The sequence below is a fragment of the Ursus americanus genome, chromosome 6 (genome assembly GCF_024610735.1).
Source record: "Ursus americanus isolate L20-20 chromosome 6, mUrsAme1.1.p, whole genome shotgun sequence".
Classification (NCBI taxonomy): domain Eukaryota; kingdom Metazoa; phylum Chordata; class Mammalia; order Carnivora; family Ursidae; genus Ursus; species Ursus americanus.
This window is the reverse complement of record NC_142132.1, coordinates 61,484,898-61,500,902: the sequence shown is the minus strand read 5'-3', so window position 1 is coordinate 61,500,902 and position 16,005 is coordinate 61,484,898. Positions and strand designations below refer to the sequence as shown.

Below are 16,005 nucleotides of genomic sequence, written 5' to 3'. Positions count from 1 at the left end.
ATTTTAAAAAATAGACGCAGTATTGCTACTATAACTGGAAATGGCTTGGACAAATTTAATCCAACTTCCCTGAGAATACCTAATTAATCTCCGGCCCGGGAGGAAAATCAAGATTAAGATAGGAAGTCTCCGTCTGTACCAAGGGCAGAGGAACTTGGGGCCTCCGTGTCCACAAAGGGCATCACATGACCCCTCCCTGGGGGATCTTCTCAGAGTGCCTCGCTTCTCTCTTGGCTTTGGCCTCAAGCGCATGAGAAATGTGTACCGGGCTACGACCTTACTGCCTGACCCGAGTTGGAGACCCACGCCCACCACAGCCCCGGAGACAAGCGACAAATACGAGCCCCATATTTAAGATGTAGCTCAACCTTTGACCACTAGAGGTCTCCTGGAAAGCAATGACCCGCATAACCCGGTTTACCTTCCTTCAAACCAATAGACTTGTTGCACTAAGACTTGGCGAGCCTGCTCTGCTGGAGGCCGCCTTATTAATAACGCCACCCACCCCCACCGCTGACGACGGCGCCAGGCTTGGAAGGGGGAGGCGACTAGGCGGTGGCTGACCCTCAGACAGGGCTGGTTTTTCGATCCACGAATCAGTCCGCAGACTCCGGGGCTACCCCCTCGAACCCCACTTCCTAACCAAGCAAGACGGGAGAGCCCCTAACTCAAGGTCCCCAGGTGGGCAGCGCGGAGTCCCACGGACTTCCAGCCAGCGATGGCCTGGCCAGCGGACCAATGTGCAGAATCACCTAGCATCAGGTCCACCACAGACCAGGATCCACCCTCCCCCGGCTTCGCCCCCACTCATTCCTCCCCGCCACCCCTTCATCTCCTCCCTTTGCCTCCCGATCCCCAAAGTGGCCCCGAGGTTAGCCGGTGGAAGGAGATTAGGGAACCATTCACCGTGCCTGTTCTGATCCATGCGGTATTTTCTGCAAAAATTAGCGGCTTCTAGCTGGAAGAGGAAAGGAAAAAGGAGGGGGGAGACGTGGTGGAGCAAGAAAGGAAACGGCCAGGTTGAATTCCCAGTCTTTATCAAGCAATTCGCTCACCAGGGAAAGAGAGCTGCAGTGGCAGATTCGAGCCACATGCGGTAGTGTGTAGCAATTAGTAGATAAAATGCTGACTAAAGTGCTAAAACATGAAGTATTATTGTAGCCAAGGTCAAAAATGCTTCAGTTGTCTTTTGCAATTTGGGGGAGGGGGAGGCCCAGAGGGGCGCAGAGAGGTTTGAATTTTCGAAATGGTTGCCTTCTTCCTTCAAACTGTACTTTTTTTTTTTTTTATGATCCTGTTTATTATAGCCCAAGCTGCCTAATTATGTCACTGCTGGTTTTTGCAACTAACTTAATCCTCCTGATCCTTTATGGAACGATTCACAGGCACTGAAAAAATGTGTCTACTGCTTCCCCGCCCCCTTGAGGGGGTAAGAATGATTTTTTATTTTTTACCTTTTAAATAAACCAAATAAAACAGAGAGCTGGATTTGGGGCTAGCAAAGCAGCAGGAATATGGATGTGTGGGTAAAGGGTCTTGTGTTTCAGTGTAAGAAAGAGCCCAGAAAATAGTGGGTCATATGAACATATACTGCTTTCTTTGCCACTCCTCTTTTATACACAGTGAGTCCCAGCTACAAGCTTTTTTATAGATAAATAAAGCAGTTGCTTTCATGATTATAACTGTCCTGAATGGATTGTCTTCTTACAACATTCAATCTGTTTATGAGTATTTACTTTACATTAGCCCAAGGACCCTGCCCTGCAGGAGTTTGCCTCTATTCCCCTGGGTGTCGGTGTCTCGAGTCTTACATCTGCTCTGTGATTGATGGAGCCTTGAATCTACGTTATTACTCTCTCACAAGCAGAAATCAAACAGGCTATTAACTACATTACTTCAAAGAACTGTTTCAATACAATCTCCTTATCTTAATTGAAACTTTCTTTGTATGGATATTTGCTACACAGATAATTTACAGGTGCCTATCAAGCATCATATTAAAGAGGTAAAATAGAGGATATTTTTTGGTTTTTTATTTTTGTTTTGATTTTTTTTTTTTTGTAAACATACACCATTGTGATCTGTAATTTTAAAAGCCATTTACAGGATTGGACCAGAGGTTTGATTTATTAGATGTTATTATGTTCATGGGGGGTGGTTGTGGTGGTGCTGTAAAAAGAGAGGGAAGATACCTCTGTGATCCAGTTTTGAAATTAGCATTCATCTGATTACAAGACTGCAGATATTCAGAAATATTCAGACCTAGATCCCTGCAATTGTTAACATCTGAAAAACCTTATCGGGAGTTTATGAGAAGAGAGATTACGCAGCATGCAGCCTAGTTCAGCGCCTACCTTGAAGAGACATAGAAACAGGGTTTCTAATTAGATGAAGTCCCTCACAGACACTTAAAGACTTACAGCACCAAAACCAGTAGAAGTTGCTTAGATGCTCTAAAGAGCTGTGTTATTTTTTAAGAGAGAGATTTAATATACAATCCAGGGATACCCTCAGGCATTCTGTTGAGGTTTCCTGCATAAATGCTGCTGCATTGGTCATACAGGAAACTGACTCAGAGTCTATCTCAAATATGATCTTGTCAAAATACTGCAACTCAAGTTTTTAAAAATAGGATGTCTTGAATTGGATGTATATATTTACGCTAACAGGACAGAGACTGAAGCCTCAGGCATCTCTCCTGTATTTAAAAAAAAAAAAACAATGTAAAATGCCCTTCAGTCAAGTCCATTCATATGTAAAAAAATGAACAAAATGGGTTATTCTAATCAAACGTCTGCAGTATGCATCATAAAGTTAAAAAGAGAGAGAGAAAGCGCGAGAGAGCTGTAATTTCTCTTTGTAACCCATGTTTATAAAATAGAAAGATCAGATGAAATTTCAAGGAAGATAATTAAAGAGTGATGTGCAAGTCATAATTTGGCTAATGCAAAGATGGGAGACTGTGAATTGTTACATTGTCCTCCTTCATTGTGCAGAGTTGTGATATTACTTTAAATTATTAAAATAGTTTTCATCTTTAAGAATACCGGCTCTTTGGCATGGGCTTTTATTACTTATTGTAATTGGAGGATCTGCCATTTTCTTTCGTTTATCTCTGTGTGTATAGAAACGAGATAGATCTTGCCTTTTATTACTTCCCCATGTTCTGAATCAAAAATGTGGTTTAGATAATGTTAAGTGCCCTAATTCTTACTGCAGCGGACGCAGACGTTATGAGAAGGCATAAAAATACACACAGAGGGTCTTTCCACCTCAAGTCACTGAATATGAGGCATTTGTGCTCTGCTGGGTGTATTAACTTCAGCCATGTGAATATAATTTTCATTAAAGTAATCCTGTTTCAACTAGATGCTGTGACTAGAGGTGAAACGTTGCGAAAGCGTTAAAAATAGCTTACTAGTAATTTCAACATCCTGTAATTTTATCACAGATCAAGTTTCAACTGTCATACTATACAGACCTTATTCCCCATATAGTACATGTTTACTTTTTTAGCATGCCAGACCCACTTTAGAAAGATTGGTGCCAATATAATAAAATCGGGGGGGGGGGCGGGAGGTGCTGGAAGGAGTGGAAGGAGAACAGGGAAGGGGGTGGGGAGCGTGGGGGAAGCGAGTACACCATTTTACATCAACACTGCGAAAATGCAATCTAGCCTGGCGGAGGACGGGCAGCTGGGTCGGAGCGAGCGAGGGCTTTGCAGTCTCTGCCTGTTCCTTGTTCTGTCGCTCTTAAGTTTCTCTGTGTTTGCATAATAGCCGTGCATGCAAACCTCGCAATGCTCCAGGGCTCCAGAACAATAAATATACACATTTAAAACCTTTATTGTCTTACGGTTCATGCCCCCGGTTTTCAACAGCTTAATTTCTGGTTGTATTTAACTAGTTTGCAAATGGATTTTTTTCAGTTTCAAACTATTATTGAGGAAGCTCCCCTCCCTTTTTTGGCGGGGGAGGGGATGGGGGTGGGGTAGGAGTCGGTATATTATTCCTGTAGCGCTGGGTTATATAAACACATTATCATTTGAGAGCGCCCTTGGCGTCCATCAGCATTGTAAACACGTACTAGTGTATATACTTCAAAATTAAAGAATGCACACGCAGAACCGGGAGCCTGAATTCATATTCCGAGCAGACTCGCTGCTCGCATTTATTGATTTATCATGCATCGTTTATTGTTCCAGTCCCTAAATGCAGTCGCTGTCCCTTCAATATTGTTTGCAAAATCCCGAGATGTGTGTGCACTGCTCACTTGTCTTTCTGGGCTTTTTTTTTTTTTTTTTTTTTGCTGAGTATTTTTTTGCGAAGCGAACAAATGCATTAATATTTATATGTTTATATAATCGATAACCCACTTTTCCCTTCCATGTAAATAGGCATCAAAAGATAATTTAACAGATTAGTTCTCGAAAACATGGCAGTGAGGAAGCGTAATTTAACTATCAAACAAATCTACATGTCTAATAACAGCAAATCTGCTAAGGAGCATTAGAAAGAGGAGCAGCGCCCCGGAATCTCTGCAGGAAATGTTCTTTATATTAGACATATACAAGCAGGTCCTGTCAGATGCACAGCGGAGCTCGCTAGCTCTCGTCTCCTCCAAAAATCTCATTAGACGACACCCCTAGACAAGGGAGATTGGGAAGAGGGAGAGCTCATCTTCACACAGTTTTAGGGTGGATTTTATTTTTACAAACCTTCCTATATGTTTTTTGCCTTGATCCATCCGCTTCCCGCCGAGATCGGACGGAACCTTTCTTCCGATTATGAATTTGATCATCCCACATTTGGAAGGAAACCTACACAGTTTTGACAGGAGCTGAAAATTGAGTCGTCAGAGAAATATTAGGACATATTTTCAATCATTTTGGTGCCGAAGGGGAGGCAAGAGCTCAGTTTTATATTGAGACATTACGCCAGCTGAAGGCAGAGAATGTTTTTCCCTGCCAGGACCTGATGCAATCCATTCAAGCCAACAAGTTTGGAGAGAATGTTGAGTTCAATCAATTCAGAACGTCGAGATGGAGCCCAACTCACTCCAGGTATTTCGCTCTCCTCCGCTCCTCCGATCCCGGCACCCCCCGGCACCCCCCAGCCCCCCAACTCACCCACACCTCTGCACCCACCCACACCCCCCACAAACTTTTCACCAAACTTTTACCCTCTGCATCCCCCAAATCATTTTTATTGTTTAAAAAAATCCCTGCACTGATCATACATACATAATGTAATTTTACCGCCTCAGATGGAGAAGTAGGGAGAGGTGGCGGTGGGGGTGCCCGGAGTTTTTTTTTTTTTTTTTTTAAGGGAGGCAGAAAATTTGTGGGCTCTATTATTTTTCCACCCAGCTTTATATCTGTTGGCTCTTCTGTATTAAGAGTGTGGATGTCTGTGTGTAAATGTGTCTGGGAATAGATGTTTGTTCTCTGATGGCTACGTTATTTATTTGGTGCTTTTTTTCCCCTGCAGTGGGTCGGCTCACCGTGTGGCTTGCACGGACCTTACATTTTCTACAAGGCTTTTCAATTCCACCTCGAAGGCAAACCAAGAATTTTGTCCCTTGGCGACTTTTTCTTTGTAAGATGTACGCCAAAGGATCCGATTTGCATAGCGGAGCTCCAGCTGTTGTGGGAAGAGAGGACCAGCCGGCAACTTTTATCCAGCTCTAAACTTTATTTCCTCCCAGAAGACACTCCCCAGGGCAGAAATAGCGACCATGGCGAGGTGGTAAACTTATATCTCCCTCTCTTCTTTCTTTCTTATCCCCCCCCCCTTAGTAATGCTTATTACAGGGCAAGCTTGAAAATACTGTATTCACTTCTGCAGGCGAGCAGGATCGACTCCTTTTTAAAGGGGTAGCGCCACTAGCTGGGGCTCGAGTATTTTGCCATTGTCAGAGTTTGGCTGTCAGCTTTACAAAGAGGTTCCAACTGCTGATTTTAGTCAAGATCAAATAACTTGTTCGAGAAGGGTTTTGTTCAAGGATGTGTGTGTATGTGTGTGTGAGAGAGAGAGCGAGAGAGAGAGAGGGGGAGAGAGAGAGATCGTTCTCTCTCTTGCTACAGCCGCTTGAACATCACATGCTTTTTATATTTTTTTGCCTTTTGAAAATTTTACCTTCGCGTCTGGCTCGGTCGGGGCTGGGTGGATTTCTTTCGGTGGGTTTCGATATTGTTCACTTTTTTTTTTTTAAGTAAGTATTTGATATGTTTAAGAGGGCGGAAATTACGAAATGGAGGCAGTGTGAGATCAAAAGCTATTGAGTTGGCAAAGACGTGTTGAATAAAGTGATAAATGACAGGTACTGGAATAATACATTCAAATAACTTGCAGATCTGCCCGGGCGGATTTCAAAGCGATCGTGTAACCGGCACAAACACGTTAAGCATTAACAACTATCTCTCGCCCCCACCCCCTCCCCCTCGGACAAGCCATTTGATGTTCTAGTTTTCAATTACTCCACGCAAAGTGGACGTCTTCCAGCGCGATCTTTGGGGATGTGTGGGACCGGGACGGGGGAGGGAAGGCAGAGGGGTGTGTGCTCGCCCACTGGCCCTGCGGGTCCGGCGGCCTCCGAGCGCAGACGGCGCTCCCGGGGAGGGTGGGGAGGGACCGAGCTTCGCCGGCACGTTTCTGGGCGGCCGCGGGGACGCTAGCCGCGCTCCCGGGAGGACGCCCGAGGTGAGCTGCTGTCACCGGGCGCCGGGGCGGCCGCCTCCCTTCGGCTCTGTCATTTCATGTGTGACCGCAGTTCTGCGGGCTCCCCTCATCAGCTGACCGACCTCAGCGCCGTGATACCCACCGGGGGAACTATTTTGGGGAGGCTGTGCCCTCGGTGCGGTGGGGAGGGAGGGCGCGCGGCCGCCTGGCAAGGCTTTGTGTTGCCCGAGCGAGAGCAGGGTGATCAAACTGAGACTTTTGAGGGCAGCTAGCTCTGTGCCAGGCCCTCGAGCTTTCGAGGTAGATGTAAGGATCTTTTTGTTAAATGAATGGTTCCCGGTTTAACTCATCCCGGAGCGTGGAACTAGCTGCCTGCCAGTCCTTCCAGAATTCCTTGGTCTGATGGACTTGATTGTACTTTTGGCAACGCCGGTTCGCTCCCTCTCCCAGGATCGAATTACCCATCAGTGGTCTATGCCGGTTAATTACTGGAGTTCGTCAAAACCTTCGCCCTCAGATCTGCCTCTTCGGAAATAAGCCCCGCCCTCCTCCCCGAACGTCCCCCCCCCTCCTTCGCCGTCCCCCGCCAGCTTTGGGTTTTAAACGTTCCTACTTCCCGACGTCTGCCTGCAATTTTACAAAGGTGTTGTTTGGAAATACTGTGAAAAATCCTGCAACCCACCAACAGGTTGAGCTCTTTCCCCCTCCCAAGGTCTAGCTGGGCCCCCTCCCCCGACCCAACTTTCCTGCGCAGCTGTCTTCTTCCCCTCCCCCTCCTGATTTCTTATTATTTGCTTTTCAAATTTATTACTTCAACATGGCCTGTGATCTGGAAAAGGGAAGGATTAAATATCCAGAAAAGAGCTGGTGCCTAATAGACTTCTGACTAAACCCAGAAGGAAATTATTCAGTGTTTTATGAGATATTTTGTGGTCACTCTCCCTCTCTCTCTCTCTTTTTTTAATTGAAATTGAAATATTTTTAAAGACCCCGAGTTGACCCCACTTGGTCCAGTTTTAATTTCTGTTGGTGTAATTAAAAAGCGAATTCTGATTTAAGAATAAAATACAATATTAGCCGAAGGCTGCATCTGTTAGAACTGCTGATAATGAAAAGATACACAGTATTTTTAAATAACACGATTTTCAAAAAATTGTTCATTAAGGGGAAATGAAAGCGAACCGTTGTAATGATCTGTACATTTCGTCACTGCTATATGAGCCATACCTAAGAAAATTAATCTTGCCATTTAAAAGTAAACTCTAGGGGGTTTGGGGAGGGAGATGGCTCTATTTATAATCCTCAGCTGCATATACATCGTCTAATATTATGCATGATTTGTTTTTTAATGCTAACACGGCTGGTAATTAGCTGTATGATTATACTTGTATATTTCATTAGGACTTTGGCTGATGTCATTGTGAATTATTCAGCCATATTAAAACAATTTTCAATTGAGATAATGACACGCCTCAAAATTATGCAAATGCAGGCTGCATTGTGCAAAATAATTATGACAAATGTAAAGCAGGTAGAAAGTTTCCCAATGCAGATCGGTTTTCCACCCTGGTGATGTCATTTCCCCCCTGGCCTAAGTTAGTCATTCATTAGCTGAATAGCAGCAGCAGTCTCCTCTGGAGAAGAGCCTACAGAAACCAGCATTTACTGCAGGCACCTAGAGGGGGCAACAGGGTCCTCTCATTAAGAAATCTGCTTTGTTTTCACTTACTCCATTAACTTGTTTATATACAGTGACATGATTTTTGTTATTGATTTGAAATAGTTTTGAATGATGCATTTGCCGTTTGCGAAGTGTAACTGAAAGAGAAAGGTTTCTTGGTGATATGCACTGTTACTTGAAGAAAATGTTCAGCACATTTAATCAGCCAGTACAGTTTATTTTAAGTAACCAAATGGAGGTTAATAATTTCTTGATTGAGCTGACATCAGCATCCATTTCGAAAGGACAGCCAGGACTCAGTATGCTTTTTTGGTTTAAGAGAACCATTCTGTCTATTTATGATTTCTTGAAATGTAAAGACGTCAGTTCTAAAAGCAGGAAAATTATCATTGTGCAAGATTAGAAATAGCGTCCCTGTGTGGTTTGCTATCGTCTGCAGAGGGCCTTTTTGGGGAATATTTTATTGATCCTTGCAATAATTATATGAGGCTGGATAAGGCAGGACATTGTATGTCATTTTACAGATGGAGACAGAGGCTTAGAGAAATTATGTGGCTTGTCAAAGTTCACCAGGCTAGAACCCAGGCCTTTCTAAGCTTTAGGGTTGGTTTTTTCCCCACTGAATCCTACTCTTGACACCAGAGTTTTAATGCATCATATTATATTCTAGAAGCATGCACTAATGTGGGCAGGTCCTTGTTCATTTTAGAATCGTGACTAGTCAATCCGTTTTGCCAAAGGTCACCAGATTTTAGGTAGCAGAACCATTCTTACTCTGTAAAGTTCAGCTGATTCGAGCTAGTGGCATATAATAAGAACAGTTGCGTTTTAATACTGTTATTAATATCATTAACAATTTATTATTAGTTATAATAACTATGATAATGACTGACTACCGCCTTCACATACTTGCAGTGCTGGCAACTGGTGTTGAGGAAAAGCAGTCCAGAAACAGTCACATCTTCATTTTGCAACTTAGTATTGTTCAACCTTGAACTGGCATAAACACTCTGAGCCTCAGTTTCTTCAGCAGCAAAATGGGAACAATAATGAGGCAGACTGGGGGTTGTTGTGAATATCAAGGGGCATTATATGGGCAAAAGTACTTCAAAAACTGTACAGTCCTTAAATAAATATAAAAGAGTGATGATTGTGGTAGCCTTTAGTCTAGATATTATTAATTTATAAACAGTAAGCAGGATAACTTTTATGCGTGTGTGCAGGTTCCCAGGCCTAATCATGATACTGTCTTCAATTACCATGAAAGTGAATAGCAGAGCCATATACAAGGAGTTAAGTGTCTTTAGTAATTACCCACAATTGCCACATTCAGCCACTACCTCTTCAGAGGAGGAAAATGGCAAAGTAGGCGGGTAATTGGTTCTGTTACTGGGTAACTTCTGATTACATTCATTTTCAAATTGCCAAGCGCTTAATCTATTGGCAATACACCGTCTTAAAAGAGGTGGTTGTGCAAGCTTGGATTTCAGCCTGACCGGGGGCTGGATTCTATGAGAAGCTTTACTGGTCACCTGCAACTGTGAGTGTGGATGAGTAAGCTGATGATGCCAGGAAGTCAAGATCAAGCATATCTGGGCATTACAGATCCTAGCATGTAGTCAGGACTTCGTAAAGTGGTTACTATCTGGTTAAAAATTGTCAACAATTCATATTCCTGAGGCCCTGTTGAAATTAACTCGATTGGAATCTCTGGAATTGGAGTCTAGGATCCTACATTTTAAACATCGCCTCACTTTTCTCATCTGTAAAATGGAAATATAGGACCTACTCCCTAGGATTGCCTTAAGGAGTAAATGAGTCAATACATGTAAGGTGCTTACAACTGAGATGGGCACATAGTAGATTCTTCAGTAGTGGTTGACTCACTGTTATTATCATTAATATTCGTATTGCTGTTCTCATCGAAGTTCGAGATCACTACCACTACTTTCCCTTTTTTTTTTTTTTTTAAGATTTTACCTATTTATTGGAGAGAGAGAGAGCACAGCCAGGAGGAGGGGGGCAGAAGGAGAGGGAGAAGCAGACTCTCCGCTGAGCAGAGAGCCTGATGCGGGGCTCGATCGCAGTACCCCAGGATCATGACCTGAGCCAAAGGCAGACACTTAAGTGACTGAGCCACCCAGGCGCCCCCACCATTACCTTCCGTAAAGAAAGGTTTTCTCTGTGAGAGGACAGCATCTAGGTTAATTTGCCAGGACAAATACCCAATACAGGTCTCCCCAAATCAGGTTGGCTGTCATCCAGATGATGGGTTTAGCTTTGTCACCAAAATAAAAAGCTCCTGAAAGATGTACATTTCAGTGTGGAACTATGCTGTCATCTGGATCGGCAGGATTTATTTAAAAGATTGCCTGCTTGCATCACATCTCAGGGTAGTCAGACATGTGCTGAAAAATCTAGGAGGTGATGGACTGGCCCGTTCTAGCTGCGGATGGCAGCTCAATCTCTGGTCAGTGTCCATGAGCTGACTTTTTAAAAATTTCCGAGACCTCTTCAAGTGACCTCGCTGGCCTTGGACAATTTCTTTAGCTTTTCTGAGCCTCAGTTTCTCCATCTGTAAAATGGATCTAATGATCTCTACTTTGTCAAGAGACTTAGAAACAATACTAGAAAGGGCTTGCCAACTAGCATAAGCACTTACTGTAGGAGAGCTCAGCAAATGAGCTCAGTTTCTCCATCTGTAAAATGGATCTAATGATCTCTACTTTGTCAAGAGACTTAGAAACAATACTAGAAAGGGCTTGCCAACTAGCATAAGCACTTACTGTAGGAGAGCTTAGCAAATGAGGGATGCAGTCCCAGCCTTTGTTAGTAGTTTTAGTAATGACCTTCAACTAGGAGAAGGAGTAACTTTGCTCTAACTGGCTGGCTCGTCAGAACTAGGGCGAGAACTAATGAACTCTCTGAAGAGGATTTAGAGGACTGTCATAAGCAGCAGCCAACTAGGGCCTGAGGGCCGGATCTGGACCACGGTCTGTTTTTATAAAGTTTTATTAGAACATAGTCAGACTGGTTTGTTTACGTATTGTTTATAACTGCTCTCAGGTTACAGTAGCCAAGTTCAGTAGTTGTGACAGCGACTGTAAGACCCGCACAGTGGAAATTGGGAAATTATTTACTGTATGGTCCTTTACAAAAATGTTTGCTGACCCCTGGCCTGTGGAGCTGATCTGAAATAGGGAATGGGATTATGTCCTTTTTTTCTCTTTCTTACTTGGGTTGGAGCAAGACCCGGTAATAGTAAGAAGTAATTTAACAGTCATATGTCAAAAATATTGGCATAAAAAGTTCTCTGTTTCAGCATTGATTCTACTGATGTTGAAATTTGAGAGTCAGTGGAGTGTGTACTGAGCTAGGTTTTGTAGGGTCGGATCCTGACTCCAGCAAATGTTGGTGTCATCTATCTTGAGTTCATCGAAAACTGCTTGTTGTGTGCTCACCATGTACTCGGAGCTCGGCTAGGTACAGAGATGGATGCAAAACAGTTCATGGTGTGACCCCGTTTCTCAAGACGCTTATCAATCTTCACTGAGAGATGAGATCAACACGTTTTTAAAAAATGTAAAAACAACATAAGACGTTATATAACACGTTGGTGACTTGTGCTGACAATAAATGCCATGTGTGTTCAAAGGAAGGCTCGCGATCTGCATGATTTTGGAGAAAGAATTTTTTCAGCTCCACAGATGTTGATTGAAGGCCTACTATGTTGCTGGCCAACAGGATACAGAGATGAGGGAAAATGACCTCAGCCCCCGAAGAGCTCATCATTTACTCCCATGGACAGACATTGGTCACAGAAAAGCTGTCAGACTTTCTCTGTGCTTCTTAGTTAAAGTGGAGATTAACTAAATCACTATTTATAGCCTTTCCTGATCTTTCTGGAAACTAGAAAGTATTGTCTTTATCTTCGATGTCTCGATCGCTCAGTGCGTATTTATAGAGCACCTGCTTGGTGCCAGAGCCTGTTCTAGGCCCTGGGGATACAGCTGTGAACAAGGTAGACAAGAATCCTTACCTTCAGGGCTCTTACTGGGCTGTGGTTGGTTTTGCCCTCCCCTGTACTTTGTACATGTGCCTTCTGTGATGGTTATCTGTGTCCTTCCTTTGCCTGTCACTCAGCCTTTCCCCCAACCCCCTTCCCCACCCTACCGCTGTTCTCAGAAACACAGGGTGTGCCTATTCACCTCTGGGTCCCCCCACAGTATTCAGTGCCAGTCACGAAGTATTTATTGAATGACTGGATGACATCAGCCATCTAAAATGTTCTTTCCCACAGCCTGCTTTCTTTAAGGTCAGTCTGGTTTCTTCTGGCAGAGGACCTACGATGGGTCACTCCCCTGTGGGCCAGCTGCAGCACACCCCCGTCTCGCACGTGTTCTTTCTCATCTAAAATCCGTCGTCGTTTTGCACCAAAGATGTGAAAAAGTGTACAGGATTGTCTTTCGAGGTACTCGCCGAAGAGATCGGTGCCTGTTTGGGACCGATGATGAAGCCAGCGTCTCCGTGTTTGAGTACTCTTCCCATCTTCGGCCTTCAGCCCATAAAAAGTCGGGGCTGTGGGGTGGCAGTCTGACCAAAGACTGGACGGCAGGGGACCGGTCACTCCTCACCTGAGTGTGGTCGGCAGCTCCTGTGAGCCAGCGTGCTTTCCAGACTGATGGTCTTAACTGGCCCCATGTTTGATAGTGAGTCAAAATTGTAAGCAATTAAAATTAAAACCCCCCTTGACATTTAGAGTGTCAGGCACATACTAAGGAAATGTTATTTTTATGAAGTACACGGGTCCATACATGTAAATACTTTGCTATTACTTATTAATAAAGCGTACCACTGTTCGTGGTGGCATCTAGTGATACAGGACTCGAGCTCATTTATCAAAGTCTAGTTTTAACCAACATCCAGAATATAATTGCTCGAATCAAATGCATTTGCTTGTCATTTTTTACAGCCAGGGTAGTTGGATATTTGCCATCTTCCACTCAGAATAATATTGTAGCTAGTGATTACCCGTTGGTTTGGCTTTTAAAGAAATTTAAAACAAATTTATCGGTTGTTGGCTTAAAGATTCATTCGCCTCTCAGAAATGTGGTCGCGGATTTCCTGCATTTCTTGAAAACGCCGCTCCCGTGGCCTCGCACAGGCACGGATGGCTTTTTCCAGCCGCGCTGTGGTCTTTGCCGGCTTGCTGGAGATTAGAACCCGGGCCTCAGCCTTCAGAAAACACGGCTCACATCCTGGACTCTGAACGTCCGGATCGACAACACATTTCAAACATGCAGATGATGATTATTACAGAAAGGGTGCTTTAGAATCATGCTAATGGCATCAATCTCCAGCACACACTTGCGTAAATTAATTCCGCTTTTAAAATCAGATGCACTGTTAGCAGCGTCAAAGATGGATATTTGACATTTATCACACAGACGAGGACGTGTGGTTTAATTACATGAATTTTCTGTACAATCTCTGTGGCCGTATAAATAGACGCACAGTGGCGCGTGTCCTTGCACGCGTGACCATCAAGTTCACAGCCCTGTCTCCATCCCTGTGCCACAGCGAGGAGAACAGCGGGGAGAGGCCATGTGTTCCTCGTCAATCCAGTGGCCCCAGAAACCTCTTCCCCCCTTACCCTACCTTTCCTTCCTCGTGACTCCGAGCACACCCAGGCCGCGAAACACACCCCCTCCTCCCCAGAGCTGAGTTCCAAGCCTGATCAGTGGCACTAAACATTAAACTCTTGTCTTTGAGGATAATAGGCTTTGCTTTCTACACCCTCAAGCATGTTGAGCTACTGTGCAGGCTGGAAAATAAAAATGTTCTAATTGTGTCTTTTAAATAAGCATAGGAGTGAATTAATTAGACCATATTTTGTCTTTAGTTGCTTAGTTACACAATAGTATTCCTGAGCACGAGTAAGATAAATTGGCTCTTTTTGTGCTGCCTGTCCCTTAATCATAATTACTGTATTGCTTAGGAGAGTAAAGCATACATAGATTTTGAATTTTTTATTAATAGTCAAAAATATGCATATGATATATAAAGTATATGCTGTTCAACCTGTTTTATATGCTTTTATGTGGGAAGAAGTTTTATTGTGGTGGTAACATTTGCATTAGTTGCTCAAAGATGTAGTTCTGGGAAATACATAATTGAAATGTTTTTGAATTGCTTTTTCTGGCCTTTTCAATCTTATTCAAAATAATAGTGCCTCCAGTCCTAGAGCAGTCATTCTCATTTGATTTAACATCTTTCTCTGCACCGTTGTGTGCAGGGCCCAGCCTTAACCCTGCAGAGCCTAGACGGGGCTCCGTGATTCATAAGCCTCAGCCATCGCGCCTTATGTTTTGGCGCTTATGCTGTCGGGGGTCGGGGGCCGTGGGGCAGCAGAGCATTAAATGCCTTTTGCCCTTAGCACACGTCCATGTTCCTCGCAGAAGGCTCCAGGGTTAGAGATCGTAAGACTTTGTTTTAACTGGGGCTGGCCAACGCTGTGTGCTTGCCTTCTGGGGTCTTGCAAGATGGGATGTTGCTACCGGAACTCGGGGTTCTGGCCCCCTACCCCGACCCTCCCCCGAGGAGGCAGCAAGAGCTGGACAGCTTGATATAGTTATTGAACAATGGGTGAGTCTGGCTTGAGACCCGGGATGCATGCTGGGTAAATGTATGTGAAAATTGACCCCATTGTTCTGTTGTATTTGAAAAGCAAGTAAATTATTTACAGATATTTGCTAATTAAGGCACATGTTGTTTTACAAGCACAAAAGAACACAGTATAACTGGAGACAAAGAACTAAGTGCAAATAATTTAAACTTGCTAATTCTGTATTTTTCTGAAGGGAGGAATATGTTTTAAAAACATGTATAAATACATACATGTTAAAGTGTGCGTGTGGATATATGGATGTGCAGGGGTGGGTTTTTGTCTTCTTCTGACCCCTACATGGGAAGGCTTGCAGGCTACAAAGACAGCAGGCCAAGTTATCACCAGTTACCTGTCAGTGGGCCTGCCCCCAGCTCCCCATAATCCATGGAGATGGAAATCATTGTGAGCGAATACTGTTTTCGCTTTAGTCCAAGCTTTGCTTGCCATCCTCTGCTTTGAGCTCAGCTCAGGGTACCATTGGAAAAAAACCAAACTATCCAGATATTATACCAGAGAGTAAAAATGTTCTTACTCATTGCCTTGTTCTCTGACTTTCCTCCACGACAGGCTCAGGTTTAGTTGTTTTCCTTCTGTGACTACAGGACTTTGGCGACATTCTGGTTGGAAATCCGCGTTGTGGCATGAGGGCCTCTTGACATGGGGCGAAGGGTTCAGATGCAGAGAAGGTCGCCGAGAACATTCTCAGATTCTCAGAGACCTTCTCCTGGCTGTCATATTGGTGACGCCATCGGGGCAGCTGGTCCCTCAGGCTCTGTCGTCTGCACAGACATGTTTGGCTTCAGGCATGACTGGCTGGACATCCCTTGGCTTTGTTGATAAAGGGGATCAGGAAGACTTGCCATGGTTCTCTAAGAAAAAGGCTCAGGTCTAATTTGCCAGGGACATTTGAATAGACTTATAGGACATTCAAGAGAGTGAGTCCAGCCCCCTTTATTTAATGGACTCAGAAAGGCCCA

General features: G+C 44.0%; 1 protein-coding gene across 1 annotated transcript in view; it reads left to right on the top strand.

Annotated features, from left to right (window-relative positions):
• Positions 1–4,982: 4,982 nt before the first annotated feature.
• ARID5B (AT-rich interaction domain 5B) overlaps positions 4,983–16,005 on the top strand; it is a 176,366-nt gene continuing 165,343 nt past the window's right edge. The window contains exons 1-2 of the mRNA XM_045783334.2: positions 4,983–5,062; positions 5,490–5,744. Coding sequence (XP_045639290.2) covers positions 5,042–5,062; positions 5,490–5,744 — 276 coding nt within the window. The 5' untranslated portion in view covers positions 4,983–5,041. The remainder of the gene's footprint in view (positions 5,063–5,489; positions 5,745–16,005) is intronic.